This window comes from Eschrichtius robustus, chromosome 11 (assembly GCF_028021215.1).
Source record: "Eschrichtius robustus isolate mEscRob2 chromosome 11, mEscRob2.pri, whole genome shotgun sequence".
Classification (NCBI taxonomy): Eukaryota; Metazoa; Chordata; class Mammalia; order Artiodactyla; family Eschrichtiidae; genus Eschrichtius; species Eschrichtius robustus.
In genome coordinates this window covers 113392313-113410227 of record NC_090834.1, presented here as the reverse complement: position 1 = coordinate 113410227, position 17915 = coordinate 113392313, and the positions used below count along the sequence as shown (strand labels likewise).

General features: G+C 65.7%; 2 protein-coding genes across 3 annotated transcripts; both read right to left on the bottom strand.

The window, feature by feature from the left end:
- Positions 1-677: 677 nt before the first annotated feature.
- LOC137772313 (uncharacterized) lies at positions 678-2029 on the bottom strand. Its single transcript, XM_068556168.1, is given in 4 exon segments — positions 678-1521; positions 1523-1631; positions 1634-1854; positions 1986-2029. Coding segments are annotated over 4 exon segments (1191 nt in total). The 3' UTR covers positions 678-704.
- On the bottom strand, positions 678-17866 carry DUSP8 (dual specificity phosphatase 8). 2 transcript variants are annotated; one of them, XM_068555963.1, is made up of 7 exons: positions 17779-17866; positions 11372-11710; positions 9803-9941; positions 5376-5542; positions 4653-4812; positions 4378-4501; positions 678-4129 (listed from the first exon to the last, which is right to left on the bottom strand). In XM_068555963.1, exons 2-7 carry the CDS (start codon positions 11600-11602, stop codon positions 3085-3087), a joined length of 1866 nt encoding a protein of 621 aa, XP_068412064.1. In that variant the 5' UTR covers positions 11603-11710; positions 17779-17866; the 3' UTR covers positions 678-3084. The 2 variants fall into 2 exon arrangements, with proteins under 2 accessions (XP_068412064.1, XP_068412065.1); XM_068555964.1 differs by lacking the exon at positions 17779-17866 and adding an exon at positions 17544-17699.
- Between the last annotated feature and the right edge of the window lie 49 nt (positions 17867-17915).

The following is a 17915-nucleotide window of genomic DNA, read 5'->3' as shown; positions in this document are numbered from 1 at the left end:
ACCGCACGGATGCTCAGCGCTGCAGCTGTAAACACGCGTGGGCCGGGGAACCTCAGCCCCGCCGCACTGCCACTGCAGTCTCTGCAGCCCCGGCAGTGAGGTGGGGAGGCCTGCAGGGGGCGCTGGCGCCAGGGAGAGGAACCCGGTGGCTGGGGACACACATCAGTACTACCCACCAGCTACCCTTGTGTGCCTTTGGGCCTTGAACCTTCAATAAGTAATTTAAACAATAGCGTAAAAGCCAGTCGCAGACACTCTGTAGAGCTAGACCCCCATTTCTGTTGGGAAGGACAAGCTGTTGTGCGGTACGTAGATGCGTGTACCCACACGCTGCTCACGCATGCACACACACGGAGGTCTGCAGGGAGGTGTGCAACTATTCCCGGTGGTTATTTTTGGAGAGTGGGGTGGGGGCAGCTGAGGGGCAAAACTGAGTTTCCATTTTATACAGTTCTAAGTTATTTAAATTGTCAGTAGCCTGAAACAGCAAAAAAGGCTGTTCTACATCCTACACCTGCCCCTTCCCCACAGCAGGCCCACTGGGTTCTGGGTTCGGGGCTCTGAGCAGTGAGTCGGGGGCAGTCTGACTCTCCAGGCCCCATACCCCAGCCTCCTGGCCCCAGGAAGCCCCTCTACACCACCGCCCACCAGCCCAAAGAAGGAGGCAGCCAGAGGCGTGGAGAAAACATCCATCTCAGGATTTATTACAACACGTCGTTTCCAAATACAAAAGAAGGGGACAGGACAGGAATCAGAGAGTGTCCGCGCTGGGGAAGGGGCTCTGAGGTGGGGCGGCCCAGTCCAGAGGGACCGGGAGCCATGCGGGGGGACCTGCCACCTCTCCTCCGCTGGACTTTCCAGCAAATAATAGGAGGGGGCCGGGTCCATTCTGGGGGACCCCTGATGCCAGGGCGCTGGGCTGGCAGGAGGGGTGGGAGGGCCAAGAGAGACTTGGAGAGGGCTGGGGCCCTGCCCACTCCCCGCCTGGGACAGTGGGTGGAAGTGACCAGGGAGGGGCTCTTGCCCGCTGCCCAGTGCCGCCAGCACGGGGGGCGGGGGCGGCTGAGACAGGACCTTCTCTCATCACAGCTGCTCACTTCGGACCAGTGTCTCAAGAGCAACACCCTCCACGCGCCCCAGGACAGAAGCCACAGGGCTCTGCAGCCCTGGACAAGGACGGAGGGAGGGGAGAACGGGCCGTGGGACCTGCCCCCAGGGTGGTGGGGCCCAACCAGTGGCCCTGAGCACTGTCTCCTGGACAGCTTAGGGGTAGGGCGCGGAGGGGGGACCAGTGCATCTTCCACGCCCGGGGTCACCTCAGAAACACAACGCGATAGACAGACAGGAGGCAAATTTACATAATCAATAATAATAATAATAATTAACCAATAGTAATAAATAGTTAAACCTCTAGTCCATAGATTGCAAATACAACAATGATAGCTTATGTTCTTGGGGGACGGGGTGGGGACGGAGGGAACAGGAACAGAACTTTTGTTCAAAGGTGGGATGACGGGACATAAGGCGGGGGTCAAAAGAAGAACAAATAGAAGAAACAGCCAGAGGGCAGCTGGGGGCAGGCACGCCCCCCCCCCCCCCACCAATGCCAGCCTGAGGACTCAGTCCTGCCCAGGCCACCCCTTCTGCCAAGCCCCTGGCCTCTCCCCAAGGTGACCAGCCCCCACTCCTGGACACTCTAGGACATCTGAAGGTTGGGGGACACCCACTCCTGCCTCCAAAAGCCTTGGGTCCCACTGACCGAGGAGGGGTAGCTGGGGCTTTTCTCCTGCCCTCACCCCCAGGCTGGCCCACCTGGGCCAAAAAGCCACCTGGGAGTAGGGACTGGCATGTCACCTTGAAGATACCGGGGAGGCTTCAGAGGAGAGGAGAGGGGTGTACAGGGGTCTCTCTCCTCCGAGGTCCCTGTGGAGGTTGGGCAGACGTGGGGGACACCCCCTGCATCTGCTCACATCAGGGATCTTTACGTGGAGGCGGCCCTCCCAAGCTGAGGCCCCGCCCCCGGAGGCATATGGGTCTGCCAGGCGCTGACTGCCCCCTCCCTCTGCGAGCCAGCCACTCCTCCCGGAGGGACCTCCACCTGCAGAACAAGCCCCTAAATCTGTCTGCCCCCTCTGATCAGTGGAGCCAGCACTGGCGGCCCAGCTCCTCCCGCCTGCCACCCCCAGGGGCCAAGCTCCCCCTCCTGCTGGCCCTCCCACTGGCAGCTGGCGCTACGGGGCACCCCCAAAGCGGAGGAGAGGGCAGCAGCCTCCCCTGACCCCGTGAAACTGGACCCAGGCTCGGGCAGGGGTGGGGGCGTTCCACCTCCAGTCCCTGCCCTGTGGACCCATGTCACCTGACACCCGGGAGCCCCCTTCACCGCGCTCCTCCCCTCTTCCAGACCCCAGTCCTCTGAACACCCTGGGCCCCCAACACCTGCCAGGCAACAGGCCCGGGGGCACGGGCGGTGGGGGTGCCCGCTATGGCACCGAGACCTGGCGCCTTGAGCTGGCAGGGGGCTGGCGGTGCCTCCTCAGCTCCCGGGACACCTCCTCCCACCTATGGCTTTGGTGAAGGGCCCAGAAAGGAGCAGTGGAGAAGGAAGAGGCAGGAGAGGAGGTCGTGGTGGGGGGGAGGGGCAGGGAGGTTCTGCGGCTCAGTTTGTGGCAAAGGTTTTTTTAATCTTTTTTTCCCCTTATGTAAAAAGTGCACGAAAGCTCAGCAGCCTCTTTGCAACGGTCAGCAGTGTTTCCTGGGGGAGGGGGGAGGAGGGAACCCCAGGCCTGGCACCCCAGCTTGCAACTGAAGGTGGCCTCATATTGCTTAGAAACGTGGGTTTCAGTTTAAATACCAGACAGTAAAAATAGAGCTCCGAGGACCGCCCGCACTGTTGCCAAATCATTGCCAGAATGAACAGCTTAAATAAATAAAAAATTGAAATATTTACTTCTCGATAAAAATCGCAGTAAAACCATTTACCTTTCATTGCATTATATATAATATGTATTTATAGCGGGCCCAGCCGAGGGCAGCGGAAGGGCTGGGGGCGCCGGGTCCCCGCGGAGGGGCCGCTCCCGGCCGCGGTCAGGACACCTCGATGACCTCCGCGCTGCCCGAGAAGCTGGCCTGCTTGCCCAGGGCGGCCCGCTCCTCGCCGCGCGCGCGCCCCTCCACCATGCCCTCCTCAAACTCCATCTGGCAGCTGCGGCGCTTGAACTGTGTCTCCGGGGCCGGCTCGTCGGGCCAGCCGGTCCTCGCGTCCCGGGCCTCGGGCCTCGCCGTCTCCCGCCGCCGCAGGTCGCCGCCTCCCGCGCCCGGCCCGCTGGCCCGGCCGAAGGGTGCGAACCGCGCGCCGCCTGCGCCTTGCGCGCCCTCGGGGCTGCAGCACCAGGGCCCGTCGGGGGACGGCGTGCCCGGGGAGTCCAGAGGCGGCGCCCAGCCGCCAGGGCCGGCCGGCTGGCTAGGGCCGGGCAGCCCGGGCGCCGACAGGGCCGAGAGGCCGAGCCGCGGAGTCTGCCGGGCGGCGTCACCGAAGTTCAGACCGAGGCCGGGCGCCGGGGAGCCGGCTAGGGGCCGGGGCCGCCGGCGGAGCCTGGGGCGTGGCTCGGGCGCCGCGTCCGGGCTGTCGGGGCTGGGGGAGGGCAGGCTCAGCACGCCCCCCGATGGGCTGTCCAGTTTGCAGAGTTTGGAGGCCTCCCCGGGGTCGGGGGGCCCGGGGTCGTCGGGCTGCCGGCTCGGCGCGTAGGCCGACTTGATGTCCAGCGAGAAGGAGCGCTTGAGGCGGTTGGTGTCCTGGAGGCGGTCAGAGGAGAGGTGCAGGCCACGCAGGCCCTGCTGCAGCGCGCTGGTGGCGGGGGCGGGGGCGGGGGTGGGGGTCTCCCCACCCCCCATCTGTGTGCCCTCCCTGGTGGCGGTGGCCGCTGCGCTCCCGGTGGCAGCACTCTCTGAGGTAGGTGGTGGCAGCGGCGGCAGTGGGGCAGCAGGGCCCGGGAGGGGCTCCGGGGTCCCAGGGTGGGACGCCCCGTCGCCCTGCAGGGCGGCCAGCAGCTTCAGGCTGCGTTCGTACTCCAGCAGCTGGCCCAGGAAATTGAAGTTGGGCGAAATGGACGGGCGACGGTCCTTCACGAACCTGGGGTGAGAGCCGCTCAATGGGGCCGGGGCTCCTGCCAGGCCAGGCTGCCCACCTGACTCTCCCCTGCCCCCACTGCCCACTCTGGGGCACACAGCTGATGTGCAGACCCAAGTGTGCCAGGGCTAGGCTCAGGTCCCCCTCCGCAGCTGGGGCAGCCAAAGGTGGGTGCCCTTCACTGCTGGGCCCATCCAGTGGCTAGTGGTAGAGAGGGGAGGGACCAGGCCCAGGAGGGAAGGAGGGGCTACCTGTAGGCGTCATCGGAGGACATGCCCATGGTCTTCATGATGTAAGCGATGGCGATGGTAGCGGAGCGGGAGATGCCGGCCAGACAGTGGACGATGACTTGGCAGCTGGACAGCTTGGCTTTATCTGGGGGCAGGGGGACCAGGTGAGGGCTGGGGCTGCACAGTCCTTCCCTGACCCCAGGTTCAGGACCCCTGGGACACAGCACTTCTGCCCTCCTGGCCCCCTGCTTCCAGCCCTCCCCCGGGACTGGGCAGGAGGGTGCTGTCCACCTCACCGATGAACTCGATGGACTTGTCCAGCCAGGGCAGCAGCTTTTCACAGTAGTTGTCGTTGATGGGAATGCGCAGGAAGCGGCTCTCACAGATGAAGTCAGGCTTGGGGCAGGAGTTGCTGGCGTTGAGGACGTAGCTTATTCCGTTTTGGGTCATCAGATCCTGGGAGGGCGGGAGAACAGGTTGGAAGGGGGTGCAGCCGGGCAGGAGGCCCGAAAGCTGGGATGCTCTCGTGGTGGGAGCCTGGCTTCTGGAGCCCTGGGCTCAGGAGCCTCCCCTGTTCCCACTGAGGAGCCTGCAGGCCCCACGCGGGGAAGAGGGGAGAGTTGGGGAACGGGGCAGGGGGGTGAGGAGGCTGGCGGCCCCTGAGAGCCCCACCTATGGCCTGCCGCCTGCCGTAGGCTCCCAGGAATTTTACGGCTGGGCTGCCTGGGCGGTGGCTTTACCCTCTTCCCTCGTCACCATTTTTAAAACACGGGGTTCTTTCAGGGCTGGCCAGGGGCCCAGTGACATCAGCAGTTTGGCATGTGGGCTGCACTGCCAAAGGGGCAGGGAGTTGCCTCTCCACCCAGCCTGGCCAGGCCCTGCCCGAGCCCTGCTCTGGTCCTGCCAGGCCCCCTTGGGTCCTCCCGCGCCCCCAACCCGTGCTTCCCCCACACCTGTGTGCATCCGTCACTCCGCCAGACCAGCCTAGGAGCTGCTTCGGGCTCCGGCTGTGCACGCACCTTGTTCAGGACATCCTTCTGGGAGCCCAGGTAGAGGTGAGGCAGGATGCGGGTCAGGCCCACGCTGGGCACGGGCAGGCAGGGCTGGGAGAGGCTCATGGGCAGCAGGGCAGCAGGCTTGCCCTCACAGAGGCCGGGGAAGCAGGAGGAGAAGGTGGCAAAGCCCCCTGCAGGAGGAGCAGAGGAGACGCGTGTCAGGGGTTGGGCCGGCTGGGGCAGGAGAGCCAGGCCACCCACCCACCAGCGCGGCTCAGCCGCACCCACCCGGACGCCCAGCCCGAGCTGGTGCTGGCCGGCGAGCCTCTGGCCTGAGCACCTGGTCTCGGTGCTGGTACTGGAAGGCCAGTCTCGGGGGCGTGGGCCGGCACATTTACATCACCTGCCCCTGCGCTAATTCCTCCTCACGCTAATCAGGGGCTGGCCTCGCTGAGGACGCCGCTGTGATGCCCATAAAAGTCGGGGCCCGTAGAAATGATGGGCCCTGCACACGCAGGGCCCACAGAGGGGCGGGCTCACAGGCCACGGGGGTCTTCCTGCGGGGGTATCACCAGCCCCTTCACACCGTGGCCTGGGACAGGCTGGGCCTTCCTGCCTCTCCCCCTGGGCTGATGCAATCCCTCCCTGCCTCCAATTGGCCGGGAGCCCCGGGCCAGGCTTGGATGCCAGGACCGGGAGGCAAGGGCTTCTGAGGGCCACCCCGCCCCCCCACACTGGGCATGACATCACCCACTGGAGCTGGCACAGCCAGCAGGGGCATTTGCGCTCAGGTTACGGCTCCATTCCACCCAGCAGGGGACTACGGAGGAGCAGAGGCTGGGCTGAGAGCTGGGAACCCTGGGGACCTGGAGCGCGCGCAGGCCACGCGCTATACACGTGGCTGGCATGTGTCCTGCCGCCTTTCCCGCACGTGTGCGCTGGGCCACAGATTGGTGGAGGGAGACCCTCCGCTGGCCAGAAAGGGCTGAGGGGGACCAACGGGCACACGTCTGACTCTGCGAGTGACCGCGGGCCTAAGTGTCCTGGTCCTGCGCGCCTCAGGCATTGTTGTGAGGCTCAGGGAAGATGACCAAGAAACAACTGGGCCAAGGCCTACCCCATCCCGCGGAGGAGGCAGGGGAGCCAGGCGGGGGCCCTGTGCTTTCCTGCCCTGCCCCACAGACGCAGCTGGTCCCAGAGACCTGGCTGATTCCGGAGGACAGAGATGCCTGGTGGCCTCAGCCTTCGCCCCGGTCCAGCTCGGTGCCCAACCAGAATGCCCGCCGTGTGCGCTCCCTGTGCCCCCAACAAAGGCTAGACCTTGGGGGGCCACAGAGGTGGGGGACCTCCAGGCTAGGGGCGTGGAGGTATCAGCCTTGGAGGGAAAGGGGCCCCTTCCTCAGAAACCTGCTGGCTGGACAGGGAGAAGCAGGTGACTGTCGGCGGGACAACGCCGTGGCTCTCAGGTCCCCAGCGGGGGAGGCTGGGCTGAGCTGGGTGCCGGGGTGGGCCCCACCGCACAGTCTAGAGCCAGGGGCCCCTGGGATACTCCTGCTGGAGGACAGCGCCCGCCGGGGACGGGCAGGGTCTGCACCGTCTCTCCGAAGACTCTTCTCTGCCGCGGTTCCCCTACTCTCTGCGCTCTCAGCGGTGAAGACAGACAAGTATGGGGTTGGGGGAATTCTATCAGGAACCTCCCACCTAAAGAGAGTCTCAGGGCAGGTGCAGAGACCTGCCAGCCTTCGCTGCAATTCCTGGAACCCCCAGGAACCCCCTCCAGGCAGAGCCAGGCAGCTTGGGGTGCCCCCTACAAAGCCCCTGTAGACACCAGGTCTGGCAGCGCCTGAGACTCCAGTCCTTCCGCGATTCCAGGGCCACCCCAGGTTCTGGGGATGGGTGACAAGGGAGGCTGCCAGCAGCCCTGGACCCTCTGCAGGTCCCCCATCCCCACCCCAGCCCGCACTCTCAGGGCCTCGCCGAGGGCCCTCCAGGGCACCTTCCTTCCGGAGGGACCCCCCCCAACCCCCTGCTCTCTCTGCCTCGCAGGTCAGGGGGAGCCACACGCAGCTCCCAGGCTGCACAATGAAACCCCGAACCCGCACAAAAGCGCACGTCCTGGGAGGACTCCCTGACCCACCCGCCTCTCCCACCACGCGCTCCTGCTCGGACCGGGGCGGCGCGCCCGGGAGCCCCCACCGCCCCGCCGCGGTCCCGGGCTGGGGCCGCACCCACCCTCCGCGCAGGGGCCGCTCCCGCCGCCGTCTCCGGCCAGGGTCCGAGGGCGGCGCGCGCGGGCTGAGCTGCCTGCGGCGACATCACCAGCCCGCATTCCGCAGGGACGCACACCGGGGCGCAGCCGGCTTGGGCAGGACCGCCCGCCGCTTAAAGGGGCAGGCTCCCTTTCCCCATGCCCGCCCCCACCGGACGTCACCAGCGGAGCAGCTGTGGGGGGAGGGGCGCGGCAGCGGTCACGGCAGCTGGTTCTGGACCCCGGCACGGCCCGCCCCCACCGCCCTCTCCAGCAAACCTCGATGTCCTGGAGGTGCCTTCTCTCTGGCTGTGCCCCACCCACGGAGGGGGTCTGGTCCTCCCTTCCGGCCTCTGCGGAGCCCCACCGCCTGTGCTGGTGACCCCCGGGAAGAGACTCACTTCCCCTTTGTGGGCGGGCAGCATCCCTCTAACCCCCTCAGCCTTGCCCTGCTGTTCTCACTGGTTCAGGTGGGCACTGTGGGCCAGGCCAGGAGGCTGTCCCCAAGTCTGGGTCCTGATTTGGTGTCACTATGAGCCTTCCTCATGTGGTGGGGGGTCATGGCTTCTTCCTGGCTTGGCCCTCAGAGAAATGGGAGCGAATACTCTAACCCTGCAGGGTGAGGCAGTGCTTGCTGAGGCTGAGTGAGCCAGGTGGGGCACAGCCGGGTCCCAGGTGACCCCCCAGCCCCCCAGGGAGACAGACCATGAGAGGCTCTGGGCTTTCCCTGGACAGCCCAGGGGAAAGGGAGGGCACTGCTCCAGGACCCTCTTCTCAGACCCCCAGAAGGGCCTCTGGTTGTCACTTCTGGCTAGGGCACACGTGCGTCCACACACACACACACACACACACACACAGGGGCTCCCATCTGGGCCCTGGGAGGGTTCCCGTTCTGCCCAGGACCCCTGTGAAACTCCCCCACTGCTTGGTCCCCAAACTGAGCCCAGTGGCAGTGGCTAAATCAGAGGGTCTGCAGTTCTGTGGCTTCTGGTTCCCAGAGCTCACACACACGCACACACACACACACACACACACACACAGCCAGATGCAGACACCCTCTGACCTCGCAGAGCCGGGCATGCAGAGCCCTCCGTCCCGGACACGACGCAGGCGTGCAGCTCCTCCTCTGAGAGGTCTGCCCAGAGCTGCCCGGCTCCTGCAGCTGATGGAGCCCGCCTGCAGCCCCTCTCCCCGCACGTGAGGGCCAGCCTGGTGCCCACCGACCACCACCCCCGTCTGTGCTCAGTAGATGCTCAGGGCAGGTGTGCCGAATGAACAGAAGCATCCCACCAGCTGTGTGGGGGCGGGGGTGATGCCAGCGTGGGCCCCCATCTCCCCGCCTGCTATGGCCCTGGGCAACCAGAGGCCAGGGGCACCCAGGCAGGGAGGCCACATGCCCCTGGGACAGGCCCTGGGCCACGTGGGCAGAGGGTGGATTCTGCAGATGTTAGCCACTGCCTACAGGAGGAAGGAGTCGGTAAGAACCACAGTGCAGCCTGCGTGCGTGCGTGCGTGTGCGTGTGTGTATGGGGGGCTGGCCAGGCTGCTTCTGGGGAATGGGAAGCCCTGTGGGGACTTCCACTCACCCACCAGACAGCAGTCACGATCAAGTAGGCTGTTGCGAGGCCACCTGTGCCAGCTGGAGTGTTCAGGGGACCCCCCCTGTGTGGGACAAGTTCTGGCTCAGTGCCGTGTGTGTGTGTGTGTGTGTGTGTGTGTGTGTGTGTGTGTGTGTGGCAGGGTGGGGGTGGTTTCCAAGGCAGACCAGGTCTTTGCCTAGACTCCTCCCCCGTGTGTGTGTGTGTGTGTGTGTGTGTGTGTGTGTGCGTGTGTGTGGCAGGGTGGGGGTGGTTTCCAAGGCAGACCAGGTCTTTGCCTAGACTCCTCCCCCATCTCCCCTGCCCCAGGCCTGTGTCGGGGGTGTTCCCTCCTGTCCACCTCTTCACCTGCTGGTGGTGGGGATGGGCCTGTGCTGGAGGGGGCTCTGAAGTGTGGCGGCCCAGAGGGGGGGTCCCTGGAGCCCCCGAAAACTCCAGAGCTACAGAGATTCGTCCCCACCGGGCCCCCACTGCCCCAGCACACGCTGGTCTCGGGGCTTAGAGAGGAGAGCAGAGGCAGACCCAGAACATGACTCCTGAGACACACACCCCCCCCACCCCCACCAAGCTGCCAGCGGGGTGGGGAGAGAGGCCTCCAGACGCACCTGTGAGGATGGCCACGCTGTCGAAGCAGCCGTCCAGCTTGCTGAGCAGGATGGAGAGGAAGCTGTCTGCGGCCAGCACGCTGGCGTCCCTTGTGCTCTGGTCATAGACCACCACGTCCTGCGGCTCCGTGGCCTCCACCTGGGGGCCGAGAGGGCAGAGGTCAGGGTGGCCGGGCACCTGCCAGCTGCCCCATCCCCTGCTGCCACTGCTGCTGCTGGTCAGGCGATGGAAGGGAGGGGCGGCCGCTTGGGTGCCTCAAGGGGAGTGGGGGCAGGCACCCAGCCACAGTTCACACCTGGACAGGTGTAAATGCCCACAGCCACACGGGCAGACCCTCGGAGCAGGGAGGGCCAGGGGGACATGCACCCCCGACGCGGCCGAGCCCGGTGCGCGCACTCACGCGAGTGAAGGTAACAGACACTGTGGGCCAGGCCCGTGTGGAGGAGACACGGGGAAGGCAGTGGTGCTCCCGGGAGGTGCACACAGGTGGCCAGATGGCAGGAGCACAGGGAGGCTGAGGGAGATCAACTCTTCCTCAGGGATCCGGGAGGCACACTTCGGGGGTTCTTAAGGGGGAGGGGGCTTTTGGGTCTGGGCTCTCCTTCCCTCCCCAGCCCGTGATGGGGAAACTGAGGGCTGCAGCAAGACCCCTCCCCCCAGTGATCCAGGCAGCAGCAGCAGGAAGCGGGGGTTCCACCTGCCCCCGCCCCTCGGGTGCCACCGGGGCCCAGATGTGGAGCAGCTCTTGCTCAGATGGCAGCTGATGCCCCCGCCCCACAAGCACACTCAGCCCTTAAGCCAGCTGAGCTGCCAACCCTGGGCCAGATGATGTCACCGGCAGCCAATGGGAGAGCGTTCTGGCCGGGAGTCCTCGCTAGGGGTTATTAATCACTGGATTCCCCTCACTGGAGCCACAGGGAGCCGGTTCTGCCCTTGGGGTGGGGGGACTCCCATCTGGGTCCTCTCACATCCCAGCTCTGCACGGGGCAGGGCCTGAGACCAAGACCCCTCCCTCAGGCTCTGGGCTGCCCGGCGGGCCACGCCTCCCCCACTGGAGGTGCCACTGCCTTCCCAGGTCACGGCCCAGCGGTCCCGGTCCCTCCCCAGTGCGGACTCAACACTCCTTGGGAATAGAGACAGGATTGTTCTCTGCAGGTGACCTGAGACATTCTTGGGGGCCACAGAGAGAATTCCTGGTCCTCAAGACTCCAGAGGGGAAAGAACGGGGGCTGGGGACATGAGCTGTCTGCGTGAGACCCTCGGCCACCAGTCCTGTCCTCTTCCGAGTCCTCACAGCCATCAGAGTGCAGGCCGAGTGGGGACCCAGGCGGGGTCAGTGGCTCTGGGAGGGAAGGAAGGGGGGACGGGTGTTGAACCTGTCGGCCGGAGGGCCTCCCTGGGGGGAGGGGCCTTCTTGTAGCCCTAAGAGGGAGCGGGGAACTGCTCTAGACGGCTCACGTTCCAACCCTTAGGAGCCCAGTTTAGGTTGGAAGGCAGAGCAAGGGGAGCTGCCCCAGCGCAGGCCCCCGGAGGGCCCTGGAGAGGACGGGTGGGCGCGCGGCAGGTACCTGGCTGCGCGAGGTGGGCTGGATCAGCTCGGCGATGGTCACCTTGCCCTGCTGCAGGCGCCGCTTCACCAGCTTGGAGCAGCAGATGTTGACAGAGCTGAGCACGTGCCAGCTGTTGTACTCCACGAAGGAGCGGCTGTCAATGACCAGTGGGCCCCCGGGCCCACCCCGCAGCAGGCTGGCCAGTTTCTTGGCATCCATCACCTTCCGAGGGAGCCGGTCCCCGGCCATGGCGTGGCAGTGGGCAGTGGGGAGGGGGTGAGCCCGGGAGTGAGCGGGGGCTGCTCCCACTGCCCGGGTGTGGCCTAGGGCTCCGAGTGCCCGGGCATGGCGCCAGACCTGCGGGGACAGGCGGACGGTGAGCGGCGCTGCAGGCCCCGCAGGTGGGCGTCAGCGGGGGTGGGCGTCGGCGGGGCCGGCCTCAAGGGGCTGCTGGTGGCACTGATCCAAGGGCACCGGAGCGTTTGGGCCTGACGTGTGCCCATGGGGCCCTCCCTCCCTCTGGCTCCTCTGTGCAGGCTGAGCTACCTGACCCCTCTGGTCTCGACTTGGGAGTCTGTGACCCATGGAAGGGTGATCGGGAGTGGCCCGTCCAGTCCTGCACCCTCCGGGTCACGGTGCCAGCCTCTCAGCGGGACACGGCAAGGCAAGTGGGGGCTCACAGAGGGAAGGGCCTCGGGGCTCAGGCTGGGCTGGAAAGGCAGGACGAGGCCTGAGGGTCCCTCCCCTGGGCCCTTGGGTCCACGGACCCTCACTCATTCCAGAACACCTCATTCTGCCCCTGCATCTCCTGTCATCCCACCCCTGGGATGCAGACCTCTCCCCAGTCCGGCCTCCACATCTTCCCAATTCCCAGCACCCCTGGCAAGGCAAGGTCCAGAACATGCCCCCACCCTCCCCCACTGCCAAGCCCTCCCATCCCTGGCACACCCTCCGTCTCCACCCCCCCCCCCCACCCCACCCCCCCCCCCCCCCCCCCCCCCCCCCCCGCACAGCCCAATCGCTCCATAAGCTGATAATCTGGATGGATGGGTGGGTGGGGGAGGGGCTGCCTCCACAAGGTGATGGAGGCAGAGGCCGGGCGGGGCGCTGGAGGGGCCTCAGGAGTGGAGTTCTGCACCCCAGTTCTGCAGGCCAAGGTTTAGGCATGCCGTGGGCCAGCGTCCTTCTCCTGCAGGGGTGACAGTACAGCAGGACACCCCAGGCACAGCAGTGGCCGGGGGTCTAGGGGGCCCCTTTTGGGGACCAGTAGGTCCAAGGATGGGGTGTGGTGGGGGGCACCCGAGGACAAAGGTCAGTGTGGGTGACCCACATGTAGGACTCTCGGCTCAGGGGTGCCCAGAGGGAGTAGGAGGTGGGTGGGCACATGGGGGCTCCAGAGCCTGGGCGGAAGGCCCCTCCTACAATTTGGTGCCAAGCCTCTGCCACCCCCGTCCTACCTGCCAGACCCATCTTCCCTGTCACCTGCCAGGACTGGCCTTTCTCTAGGCACCCCCAAGCCTCAGAGCGCCCCCCGGAGGCATGCAGCCTCAGGACGATGAGTTTGCTTTAAAACTGCGGAAACTGAGGCTCAGGGAAGGGGTGGGATCAACCCGATTAATGAGACTGGACAGAACCCGGGGCCTCCACGGCTGCCATTCACTCAGGGTCTTCCCTCTGCCACAGCCCCAGCCAGCTTGGGGGTGGGGGAGGCCGGGAGACAGATGCTCCCTCCAGGGGCCACAGAGAGGGAACCCCCTCGGCAAGCCCCCAGCCTGCAGCTGCAGAGAGCGTTGGGGTGCGGCACCTGAGGACACTCGTCACCTTTCAAACAGCGCTGATGACACTGGGGACAGCTGCCACCATCTCTGGACCACCCCCTCGGGCGAGCTCCCAGGCTGGGGAGGGGGATGGCGGAGGTCACAGAGGTGCAAGGCAGGTGGGGACCGGGCCCACCTGGTGTGGGCAGCCCCAGGCTGGGCCACCGGAGCTGCTGACCAGGGGGTTGCCAGGATGGCCCTGGACAGTGCCGGGGCCTTGGGATCCCGTTCACAGACACCCCATTCCTCAGGCGCTCCAGCTCCTCAACTGCGGGGCAAGGCCTGGGGGTGCAGCTGGGGCTGCTGCCCTCCTGAAGGCCACGCCAAGCAAGTTCAACAGCCAAAGGGCCTGCCTATTAAGGGGGTCCCTGCCTGTGTGCCAAGGGGTCCCCCATTCGATTCCTGTCTGAGCTGTTCTGAGACGCTTTTCCTGAGTTCTAACCTGAATCTTGTCAAGGGCGTGACAGGCCATGGCCACCAGGTCCCCTTTTACACGCTGCTCCGGCAGGCCTGGGCAGAGCTTCCCGCCCTTTGATGTGGGACCAGAGCCCAGTTCAGAGGCCCAGGACCCTGACAAGGATGCAGTGGGCTGGGGACGCCGTGGGCCAGAGGGTCCTATTCTCATGGGTTAGGTGGGGGTGGGCTACCTCCCACCGAAAACAACAGAAGCCAAATGGAACTTTGGTGCAGGGACAAGGGAGGGGGAGGGAGGGGGAGGGAGGGGGAGGGAGGGGGAGAGGCCTTCGCTCTCCCCGTGGCCAGCCTGCGCGCCTCCTGCCCTCTGGTCCTTAAATGACTGGAGGGACGTGGAGAGTTGCCCACCCCACAGATGGGAAAGGAGGCTGGAGGAGACCCAGGGAGGAGAGGTTGGAGACCCAGGGAGGAGGGTGGGGGCAGGGCTGGAGGGGTGGGCAGCTTGATCCCAGGCCGGGTACCTGGTCCCCGCCCCGCAGCCGCCTCCCAAGGAACCCTCCGGCTCGGCCCTATTAACCAGTGTAGTATTGTTATTTGCAGCCGAGGGGGACTCATTAGCAAGTTGGCACCTCCGTCGTCGCCATGGCAACAGCAGAGGTGCCAGGCAACCGCTGCTCCTGCGGCAGCAGCACGGAGCACGGAGCAGCTCGCTCTGCAGAGCCAGGTCCCCTCCTTGTTCGCAGGCTCCCACCCCCTCTCCACCCTGCAGGTGCCCAGTAGCTGGGCCTGGACCACCCCCAGCCAGGCCAGCCCCTCTCCATCCTGCTCCACCCGGTCCTAACCTTCCTCACCTTCCAGCAGCCACATGCACAGGCTCACTCCCTCCCACCCCTGGGAGGCCTTCTCTGAAAGACCAAGGTCTGGCCAGAGCACCCCTCCTTCCAGAGACCTACACCGAGCTGGCATCCTGGGTGGGCACCCGCACCCACAGGGCCTCCTTGGACCTGGAGCTCCTGGGGGGTAGACCCTTCACCTCACCTCCCGAGGTGCAACACACGGGTCAGGGCCCAGAGCTGGGCAGCAGGGCGGGAGAGGTGGAGATGCTCAGGGCAGCCTTGATCAGAGCAGTGGGGCGAGAATAGGCCAGGTGGGCACAGAGGCAACAGACATGGTAGGGGCTTGGGCCTCCCCGCTTTTAAGAACCACCCCAGGCTCAGCTGAGACCCCTTCCCTGGGGGGAGAGCACCCAGAGCCTGGGTCAGGTGCCCAGAGCCTGGGTCAGGTGGGAGGGAGGCACAGCCCCACACACCCCTATCAGAGGGCCCAGGGCCAAGGAGACAGCAGTTCCTAGTCCAACAGCAGAAGGAGGTCCCTCCCCTCCCTGCCCTGGCTGGGCATGGCCTAGGAGGTCACAGGCAGTACCTGGGCTCCCTGAGGCCAGGTACATAGACACAGCGCTGCCTGGCCCCTGTGCTGCATACAGGCTGGACACGCCCCTCGGCACCCTGGCTGAGCTCAGGGCCTGGTACTTACCCCATTCCCCCAGTCCACCCCAGCTCTGTGTGCAATTACTCACACGACAATGCGTGTGCACATTCATGTGGTCACTGGACGCGTGCGTCCTCACATTCTGTGTGCTGAATGCCCCAAGATCCCAGGGTGCCCGAACCCCAGGTGCAGCTAGAGCATGTCCTCACACGGGCTCCCACATCCTCCACGCGCCACATCCATGTCCCTGAGCACACGCATGACCAGGAAACTCCCAATTAAGGGCATCTTCACCAGAGTACTTTGCGCTCAGCATCTAGGGATCCACGACCCCCGAGACGGGCGAACAGAGACTGCAGCTCTCACTCACAGTGTATCTCCAGCCCTTGCGGAGCCTGGTCACATAGGCAGGTGTCAGGAGGAGCTGACGGTGGACGGACCCGAGATGCTGGGTGTCTAGCTCACTCTGACCCAGGGGAAGGTTTGGAGGCAGAAACTGCTACACTCAGAAGGCCAGGAGAGAGACTGGTAGGGGGTGACCTCCCGGCGGCAGGGGGCCCACGTGCACACACCAGGTCAGCTCGCTTGACCTTTTATGTTACCAGATGTTCTCGCCCCTGCTCTCTGCTCCCCCTCAGCTCTCTGGGGTGAGTGGCACAGGACCCAAGCTGGCCTTCACCTGTCCCGGTTGGGCTTGGCAAGGCCAAGCAGAGCCAGCCTGGCCTGGGGAGGCTATGCACTTGGGAGACAGTGGGGTGGAGGCCCTACCCGCTCAGTTCCCGGGGATAGGGGCTGAACTGGGATAGAAGGGCTTCGCATGGCATGTGGGTCCTTGGAAAGGCAGGCTCGGGACCCTACGAATCTAGGTTTCCTCTGTTCCTGCCTGGCTTGTTTTAGCCCCACTGATCTGCAAAACTTCTGCTGATCACCATTCCCGCCCCCCCGCCATGTTAAATACCTGGGCCAGCATCTACCGCTCATCGTCCCGAGGGCTTCAGGCAGAGGCGGCCTCAGCCTATACAGTCCCGATGGTCAGAGTCTGACCCACGTCACTCTTGCTGTGGGTTTGGCCCCTTCCTCTCCTTTCCCTACGAGCTGCACATCTAGGAGATGTGCAGACACCCTCTGGCTTCCTCCACCCCCGGCCCATGGTCCCTTGAGCTCTCTGCCTGGTTGAAACTTCTGGGCCCCAAGGTCAGTCTCAGCCTGAGAAGAGAGGTGATGCTGGGAAGGGTCCTGGAGCAGAAGGTGACTTTAGGCATCTTTCTGCATCTTTGTGCATGGAACCTGCTCTTCCCCAAGGCAGCCTCTGGGGCCCAGGAGCCTTCCCGAGGGCTGCGGGCAGCAGGGGACCAGAACCTGCCCAGCAACTCCTCCCGGGGCCCTAGGCTGACTACAGCAGGAGGTGTTCCAGTCAGACTTCAAGATGAACTCCCAGCTCCTGGTCACATGATCTGGCCATCTTTGGCAGGTGCTTATCAACCATCTGAGGAGCGAACACATGGGACATCTGTCCTCCCTGAGCAGGACGGGGCGCTGGATGCTACACTCACTCCCAGGGCTGCCCTGGGAGCAAGAAGGTCTCAGGGAGACGACGGGGAGTGCACAGACCCTCAGACCTCCACAGACCCCCAGGAGCAGGGGCACAGGGCAGGAAGAACACCGCTCCCCTGGCCTCCAGCACCCCCCCCCCACAACAAGCTGCACAAGAAAACTGCAGACTCCACACTAGATCCTGTCACCTCTCTCCTCCATCCTATGGAACCGCCCCACCGCCCCCCCATTACTGCGGAGCCCAGGCCCCAGCGCTCCACTTTGCAGAAGCCAGTGCATTTTTGCAGCAGCAAATTAGAAGGCAAATTCTCCCAGAAGGGATGACCTGGTGGGGGCTGGGCCCACTGTTGCCCCCTCCCCTGCAGGCCAGACTATTACATACCCCCCACCCCAAGGTGGGCGCATAGGCTGAACGAGAATGGCTGCACTCAGCCTGGCAGTGCCAGCCCCTCCCCCAGCACCCGCCGCGTCTGCAGCAGGCTGGCGGATGGCCTTTATTCCGCAGAGGCCAGCTGAGCACCCCGAGGTGGGGGAGCCCATGGTAGCTTGGCCAGACCGGGTAGATGGATCTTTAGTCCCTCCCCGCCGGACGCGTAACGAGCCCTGTCCTGAGGCTCCCACCGGCCCAAGACCCTCCGCTCCTATGGCCCAGGCCTCCGCATCTTCCAGCCCGGCCCGGGAAAGGACGATCTTCTCCAAGTCTGGCCCCAGCAGGGGGCCGTCCGGGGGCGTTTGGGGCTTGCGCAGAGGCTCGGACAGATCCACGCTGGATCGCAATGGTCCTCCTCGTCCTTAATTCATGCCCCTCCCCCACCAAAAAAAGAAGGAATTGCGCGGAGAAAGGTGGCGAAGCGGTGGCCGGGTGTGGGCCGGGCCGGGGTCCGCTGGGCGCCGCAGTAGGCGGGGGAAGGACTTACCGGCCCGGTCAGCGGTGTCCCCGCAAGCCGGGTTGGGGGCCAGCGCCCCGCGGGCCGGCGCCGCTCACCTCCAGGCCGTCTTCTCCACCCGGGTGCCCGCCCGGCGCAGCCCCCCGAGCGCTCCCTACGCGGCGCCCACCCGGCCGGGCCGGGCGCTTCGGCCGCGCGCCGGTTAACCCCCACCCCGCCGGCGCCTCGCGCGTCCCCGCGCCCCCCGCCCGGCGCCCCCGCTCACCTCGTTCACGCTCGCCTCCGGGCCGCCCCGGGGACCCGCGCCGCGCTCAGAGCGCCCGCTCGGCCGCGCAGCCCATGGGCCCGGCGGGGGCCCGCGCAGCCGGGGCAGGGGCCGGGGGAGCGCGCGGGCCGCGTCGC